The 8483-nt window shown below is 45.8% G+C and overlaps 1 protein-coding gene across 2 annotated transcripts; it reads left to right on the top strand.

Annotated features, from left to right (window-relative positions):
• Nucleotides 1-440: 440 nt before the first annotated feature.
• Nucleotides 441-1677, top strand: LOC131694368 (protein YIPF7). 2 transcript variants are annotated; one of them, XM_058983023.1, is made up of 3 exons: nt 441-582; nt 666-770; nt 871-1677. In XM_058983023.1, exons 2-3 carry the CDS (start codon nt 683-685, stop codon nt 1587-1589), a joined length of 807 nt encoding a protein of 268 aa, XP_058839006.1. In that variant the 5' UTR covers nt 441-582; nt 666-682; the 3' UTR covers nt 1590-1677. The 2 variants fall into 2 exon arrangements, with proteins under 2 accessions (XP_058839006.1, XP_058839009.1); XM_058983026.1 differs by lacking the exon at nt 441-582 and having other exon boundaries at nt 589-770.
• Nucleotides 1678-8483: the final 6806 nt, after the last annotated feature.

The following is an 8483-nucleotide window of genomic DNA, read 5'->3' as shown; positions in this document are numbered from 1 at the left end:
TTTAAGAAAAGATTCGCAATATTGTCGGCATAAAATAAATTTACAAGACTCCATTTGCATTAATAAAAATAGCAACACTGTTCGGAAGATTTCGGCAGGGTGAAAATGTACACGGTTAAATAAAACAACCTGCAGAATAAGTTCTTTTAACTTACTTTTGAGTTGTGCGTCGCTTTCGCACTTATTAGTGTTGTCAAAAACAAAACGAGAGATTCGACTCAGTCAAGGTCTTCCGTGGAGGAAGGTACTTTTGAGTTGTTTGGGGTATACTCAAAATTAGGTAAATTCAACTTAAATTTGAGTATAAAAAACCTATCAATGAGTTGTAATTTTTGCCGTGGTTAAATGGAAACAACCTTCAAGACGGTTTACCTAATTTTAAGTTCCCCCACGATCCCACGAGATTGAGTCAAAGGAACTCAATTTTAGGTAGTTTTTCGTTTCCTTGTACGGAAAGAAGAATGTCGAAGAAAAAATAAGAAGCCGATTGTCATTTGTCTTAGTTTTTTTAAAAAAAATGTTGGCAACGCTGCTTGCAAGACCTCTAAATCTAAATCTATAGAGCAAAGAACGACGCAAACGGTATACTAATATAATATTATCTTCGCTTTGAGTTATTTAATCAAGCCTGTTATTTCATTGTTTTTGTTTTTATCGTTCTAAAGCTTAGTTATTCTGTGTTATGGCCGGATATACCGAGGAGCAATTTTGGGCTAACCAACACAATCAAAATACTTACGATGGATTTGTAGATCAGTCTCAGACACTAGGTAATATTAAAGACGCTGAATCCCAGAGCGATTCAGCGTCTTTAGGTAATATGAATTCGGATCGTAACAACCATAATATATTGGTTTTTATTTCTCTCAGATTTTCAATCTTTTGACAACAATGCCAGCTTTTTCCCTCCTAATGCTTATCCCTCACCGCAACAAGGATACGGACAACCATCTATATTTACACCTGAAATTCCGCAACCATCAATCTCTCAAGTCTACGGTGGACCAAGTGACATTCCTGGTAGCGTTAGTGGAGAGTCGAACGAATTTGATGAACCGCCGTTATTGGATGAATTGGAAATTTATCCCCAGCGAATTATGGACAAATCCCTCGCCGTGTTGAATCCATTCCACGCACAAAGTCTAGTGGATAATCCCGAATATTTTTTCAAAGAAACCGACCTTGCTGGACCGATAGCATTTTGTCTTACACTTGCTGCATGTTTATTCGTATCAGGAAGCAAAGCACAATTCGGCTATATATACGGCCTTTGTGTAATATCAGTCATAGTAATGTATGTGCTGATTACATTAATGTGCAACTCTACAGAAAACTACGTAACGATTACAGCTGTAGCAAGTATTCTAGGTTATAGCATTTTACCGATTGTATGGCTCTCTATCGTCGGAATATTTTTTGCCCTGAATACGGCGTTCGGAATTGCTTTAGCCATTTGTGCTATTTTTTTATCTACGATGAGTTGCAGCCGAATTTTTTGTATTATGACCGGTGATTCTCACCAACGTTACTTAATTGCTTACCCATGTGCACTCGTGTATATTATTTTTACCTTGCTCGTACTATTCTGAAACAATATATTTTTTATTTCAATCCTATGTATTCGTAACTTATCTTCGAGTTAAAAACAAATAAAAAATCTATTTCTTATCCTTCAAATCTGTATCATTTAATGTAATTTGGGTGGTTTTTTACGCGGATTTTGAAATTCACGCGGTTTTCAATTACGCGGTTTTTATTAATTTACGCGGTATCCAATAACGCGGATTCTTAAGTTTACACGGTCTTCATTTACGTGGATTTTGAAATTTACGTGGTTTTCATTTACGCGGATTTTGAAATTTATGCGGTTTTCATTTACGCGGCCTGTATCCCCCGCATAAAAAACTTGAGTGTATACTGAAGCAAACTTTCCCGAAAAACTTTCACCATAATATCCTAGTTTGCACGCAAGGCCCGTATAGCGATTGCTGACCGTTCGTAGCGACAGCCAATGGCAAGTTGGTATTTTCTGTTATCATGTTAAAGCGACACACAGTGAGACGAATTCAAAAAAGTCGGACATTGATGTTTGAGACGAAACTATTAGTTGTAGCACTTCTATATTTTCAGAAAAGTTTCATTATTTTTAAGCACTTTAATGTAATTTCCCGGCGGCGGAATTTCTTCCGAAATCCTATTTGTGGTTCCACTGCGGCGTTCTAACCAATGTCGTTACTTTGTTGGTCCCGTCGCCACTTCCTTTGCAGCTCGGAGGGTATACTCGTAACAACTCTGTTGACAGCGTCCCAGATATGCTCGTCGCGGCACATCTCTTCGACGATATTGTCCACTGTTATATCAGACATACCCCTTCGGACTTCTTCGAATCTAGGGCATTCGAAGACCACGTGTTCCGGTGTCTCTTGCACGTTCACACACTCCGGGCAAAGGGGTGACGAAGCGTGTCCAAACCGATGTAGGTATTTCCGGAAGCATCCATGCCCGGACAAAAACTGCGTCAGATGGAAGTTCACCTCTCCATGCTTCCTATGTACCCAAGTAGACACATTTGGGATGAGTCGGTGGGTCCACCTTCCTTTCTCCGCGTAATATCACTCTTGCTGCCACTTAGCCAACGAGTCTGCTCGAACTAGTCTCCTTGCATTACGTTCATTTCTCCGCTGGTAGCATTCTACGTCCTCAGCCAGAGTGATGCAGATGGGAATCATCCCGGCAATTACGCATACCGCCTCCGACGATATCGTTCTGTACGCACTCGCGACACGAACAGCCATCAGGCGAAAAGTGCTTGTCAACTTCGTCCGGTTCCGCTTTGAGTTCAGCGCAGCAGCCCAGGCCGGTACGCCATATCTCAGGATTGAGGATGAGACACCCGCCAGGAGACGTCTCATGCTGCCTCTTGCCCCTCCGTGATTCGGCATGATCCTTGCCAATGCGCTAGTTGTCCTCGCAGCCTTCTCACATACATAGTCGACATGGCAGTTGTAATTCAACCGATCGTCAACCATCACACCCAGGTGCTTCAGCGCGCGCATCGATGGAATGGATTGTCCCCCGACGCAGATCCCGAGACGCTGGATTTGCTTACGGTTGCTAACCAGCACTACCTCAGTCTTGTGGTGAGCCAGCTGCAACATGACGTTAACCATCCAGGTTTCCACGATGCCTATTGTCTCTGCCGTCAGCATCTCCACTTCCTCAAGGGTCTCGCCCGTTATCGTCAGGACAACATCATCTGCAAAGCCGACGATCTCCACTCCCCTGGGCAGTTCCAGTGTTAACACTCCATAATATTCCAGAGCGTTGGGCCGAGTATGGAGCCCTGAGGTACTCCCGTCGTTACGCTAATCGACCTCTGCCCCGTGTTCGTTTCGTAAACCAGTACTCGGTACTGAAAGTAACTTTTCAGAACCTTGCACAGATAGTCTGGAACCCGCATTGTATGCAGCGCTCCCCAGCTAGCACTGTTGAACGCGTTCTTCAAGTCTATCGTTACCACGGCGCAGTAGCGATTACCCCTTCTCTTTTACTTCAATGCTTTCTCCGCGTTCGCGATGACGATGCGGATGGCGTCCACCGTCGATATTCCTTTCCGGAACCCGAACTGTCTCTGCGATAGTCCGTTCTCACTTTCAGCGTAGGTTGTTAGCCTGTTGAGGATGACTCTTTCCAGGAGTTTACCGAGAGTATCCAGCAGGCATATAGGCCGATACAATGCTGGATCTCCTGGTGGTTTCCCTGGTTTTGGCAGTAACACCAGCTTCTGGATCTTCCATCTATCCGGGAAGTAGCCATCGTCCAGGCATTTCTGTAGGACTATCCTGAACATGTCCGGAAACGCCAGGATCGCAGTCTTTAGTGCCACGCTGGGGATACCATCCGGTCCGGGAGCTTTCTTCGCTTTCAGCCCTTTTGCCACTGTAAGGAGGTCGTCGTTGGAAACCCGATTGTCACCAGCATTTCCACCATCTGCATCAGCGAACGATGTAGGCGGCCATGCGGTTGGGTCGTGCTTCGGGAAAAGGCACTCCACGATAATTTTCAGCTTGTCGCCGCACATTTCGACTGGCGTCATTGGACCCTTGACCCTGGCCATAACGACACGGTAAGCATTGCCCCAGGGGTTAGCGTCTACTTCTCTGCACAGCTCGTTGTAGCAGGTGGACTTGCTTAGCACTATCTCACTTTTAAAAGCGGCCCTGGCCGCCCGGAATGTTACCTTACACTCTTCTCTGACTGCCTCAGATCTTGCTCTCTGAACGCGTATTCTGGCTTTTAGGCAAGTAGCCCGGAGGATGCTTAGCCTTTCGTTCCACCAGTACGCCGATAGTTCCTCGGCTCCATTTTCCTCGGCATTGTTATATCGCATGCCCTAGCTACTGTTTCCGACAGCTCATCGGCACTCGGAATTGGAGTGACGCTGTCAGCACGAAGTGCTTCCACAAAAAGGTCCTTGTCGAATTCCTTTATTTTCCACTTCCGCTCGCCAGTCCTCACTATCTGCGTCACCGTACGATTTCGCCGACCAATGGTGTAGTGGATGGCTTGGTGATCACTATGTGTGTACTGCTCACTAACTCGCCAATTCATGTCATCCATCAGCGACGCGCTGCAGAATGTTATGTCGATGATGGATTTCCGATTGTCTTTACGGAATGTGCTAGCGGAATCTTCATTGCACAGCTTTACGTCCAGCTTCGCCAGTGCTTCCAATAGGCTGTAGCCTCGTGCGTTGGTCAGCCTGCTACCCCACTCCACGGCCCAAGCGTTGAAATCTCCTATAACAACCGGCGTTCGCCCGACTAACGAGTCGGTTAATGTGTCCAGCATCCAGTTGTATTGCTCTGGTGTCCACCGTGGAGGATCATAACAGCTACACACGAATACGCCGTTTATCCTGGCGATCACGAAACCTTCGTGTGTGCTATCCACCACTTCTTGAACAGGGAATCCGCCCATCACTTGGATTGCCGCCATCCCTGCACTATCCACCACCCAGTAACCGTTATCGGGAGGGACACGATACGGGTCTGCAATAATTGCAACGTCGCACTTCATTTCTGTTGTTGACTGCCACAACAGCTGCTGTGCAATGTCACAATGATTGAGATTGAGCTGGGTAACCTCCATCATTATTGGCCTGCCTTCGCCTTTTTGTACTCTGGGCATAAGAAGCCTCCCGTCATGTGGTCTTTTCCGACCTCATTTGTACAGAGCAAGCACTTCGGTTGCTTTATGCAGTCTCTAGCAATGTGTCCCTTCTCCCCACATTTTCTGCACAGATCAGATCTGTCGGGCCTCTACAGTTTCTTGCCTGATGGCCAAAACCCAGGTATCTGAAACACCTCTCCATTTGTTTAGTGGCTTTAGGGATCAATCGCAACGAGCACACCGACCACCCGATTTTGATATTACCGGTCGACATAAGCTTGTTGGCTGCGGTTGGCGATAAGCGTATCACTGCTGTCTGTGTGCCACTGTACGCCTTCCTCAATCTTATTGATATCTGCTCTCTCTCCAGGTTTCCTTGCTCTATTATCGCGCTTCTCACTTCGTCTTCTGTTGTGATCTCGTCCAGATTGCTGGACTTGACCACTGCTTCCTGAACTAATGCTCTCACATTCGCTTCTTCTCCCACCGCTTCTGCCACGAGTTCCCGGTACACAGAAAAAAAAATATTGGTAAAAATAAGAGTGTTCCGCTCTTAGCAAAAAACAACCAACGCCAACTATTAGGTTGAAAGTAAAAAAAAATTAAATTAATCAAGAATAATAATCAAAGTAAAAGTTTTCCTTTTAAGCAAATGAAGAATAGTACTGAAAACCAAAGTTTTATTTTTAAACTAAGAGTATGCGTTGGTTGATTTTTGCTAAGAGTGAAAAACTCTTATTTTTACCAACATTTTGTTTTTTCTGTGTAGGCCGAGCTCTTGATCAACGGATCTTTCTTCACCTCGGACAGCATTTCGCCTTTCTGAGTACGCCTGGTTCTTATAACGTTCTCCCCCAGCTCCTTCAACTTGGGATCCTCTCTCACTCTTTTGAGGATCGCAGCTTACGTTACGCCTTCGTTCACTTTGACGACTAGAGCGTCTCCCCTCTGCTTCTGCTGGCGTGGCCGGAGGTCTTCTTCTTTTTCTTCTTTTCCTCCTTTTCTTTCTGTTTTTTCCTCCTGTCTTCTGCGGTTTCTACGGTGCGCCATTCGCTCTGCGATTTTCGGCTTTTTCGCTGTCCTTCACCGACCTTTCTGGGCTTCTTCGGTTTCTCCTCCTCTACTGGCGTTTCCCTTATTCTTTTCACAGAACGAGAATCCCGGCCGCCCTTCGGTGTCTCATAGGCTTCTGCTTCTTCTATCGCTGTGGACTTCAGCGCATTTTCGGTGTTTTCAGCTCGCTCTAGTAACGCATTCGGCTGCTGCTACGGCGGATTTGATGGTAATCACTAGATCCTTGATATGTCCGTGCACGTTGCCCTTGCTTTTCACGAATGCGTAGAGTTCTTCAATTTTTGCCTCATCTTCCTCACTTTAGATAACCCAGACTGCTGGTCTTCTTGGGTAACGCTTGGTTTCGGTGTGCGCACCTGAAATCCTAGCTTTCCTTGGCGTCCAGTTGGTTTGTTGCCGCTCGTGCTCTGTATGGACTCGCTAGGCTGCTCTCGCTGATGCTGCTGTTGTGGTTGCACTTCCTGTTGCACTTGTTCGTTATGCTGGGTCGGTGACCTCGCTAGCCCACCTTTGGCGAACGGGTTCACCACTGTTGCTCCGTTAGAATTTTTCTTGTTTTTGTTGATTTTGTCTTCTTGCATGCTTTTTGGGTCCCAACTCCAAGCCGCTATCTACGCCCGTAATAAGAAGTCGCCTCACATGATCCCATGGTTACATTTACGAGCAGTGAGGTCGCATGCAAGGATTGACGCGGTCCTTCGTGTGGTACCGCGTTCAGAGCCGGTACGGCGCTAGTCAGGAGCCTTCAACTGAGCCTACTTGCACCACGTAAGGTGGCGGGTTTCGAACGTACTTGGAGACCTACCAAAGTTTTACTGGGACGGGGAGCAGCCAGCACCATAAGCCCACTCGCCGTTTCGGGAAAGTGTCACCCATCCTTACTAGGGTAGTGGAATGGCGAGGCTGTCGGTCCGTAGATAATTTCGATGAAATCCTTATTCACATCCGTGTTCTGCCGCCAGTATGCCGTAATTAGGATCTTACTGGTGTCGATCCTAATGTGCCGGTTGGCACTTCCGTTGGGTAAGGGTGATTTATGCTAGTCTTGGGTAAAACCTTAGCGGAAGCGGCACCGACTCGCTTCGTCGGAGCTGCATTCGGAATTATATGGCTTTTTCTAGAGGTTTGGCAGCCCAACATTGCCTTACCCGACCATATCCTAGCAAGACTCCCCAACTCGCAGTAGCTCCGGGCGGGGGGGAGGGTTCGTTAACCCCCTGAACTTCAGTCCTCCTGTCCCTGCTGCCCCTTTGTGTGTGTATGTGTGTGTATGTATGTGTGTGTATGTGCGTCTGTGTGTGTACGCGAACACAATCTCACGCACTTTTCTCAGAGATGGCTGAACCGATTTTCTATTGAAAGGCTATTGAATTTCTATCGGATCCGACTTACGGTTCCGGAATTACAGGGTGATGAGTACGATCACGTAGAAAATGTCGATTTTAATAAATTCTGCAATGAATGTATAATGGTGAAAATTTTTGCAAAATGTGACCACAACTGCTTCGATTTGTAGTACTAGGTCACTAACAACCATTCAAAGTCTTTTTGGTCACATTAACCACCATCATCGGTTCTGGAAGCCCCGGCGGAAGTATCCAAATTCAGAATAACAGTCACATCGGTTTCTCGGAGATGGCTAGACCAAATCAACCAAACTTAGTCTCAAATAAAAGATGTTGCGTCCCCGTAAATGGCTGTTAAATCTTATCCCGAACCGACTTCCGGTTCCGAAGTTACGGGTTGTGGTGTGCGATCACATAGCAAATTGTGATTCAAACCGATACTCCGATGAAAGCAAAAAAGGTAAAAAATTCGCTAAAATGTCTCTCAAACAACTTAAATTTTCAGTTCTAGGTCACCGACGGCCAAACAAACTTTTGTTGACTACATTGTCCACCATAGACGGTTCCGGAAGTGCCCGGGAAAAGCAGCCATCTTTCAAAACTAGCAAACTCATAACAGTTTCTCGGAAATGGTTGGGCCGATTTTCACAAACTTAGTCCCAAATGATAGCTATATTATCCACAGATGTATATAAAATTTCGCACGGATCGCTTATATGGTTCCGGAAATATAGACTGAACCGTCCGATCACATATGAAATTCCCATATAAGCCGGAACTCAATTTTTTTCAAAGGGTGGACCCCATGAAATTTCAGAAATCGAATTCGTATTTTTGATGCCAAACATCTTTAAAATGCATGAAACGTTGAGATTTTATGTTATCACGAAC

The sequence above is a fragment of the Topomyia yanbarensis genome, chromosome 1 (genome assembly GCF_030247195.1).
Source record: "Topomyia yanbarensis strain Yona2022 chromosome 1, ASM3024719v1, whole genome shotgun sequence".
Lineage (NCBI taxonomy): Eukaryota > Metazoa > Arthropoda > Insecta > Diptera > Culicidae > Topomyia > Topomyia yanbarensis.
This window is presented reverse-complemented; position numbering and strand designations above follow the sequence as displayed.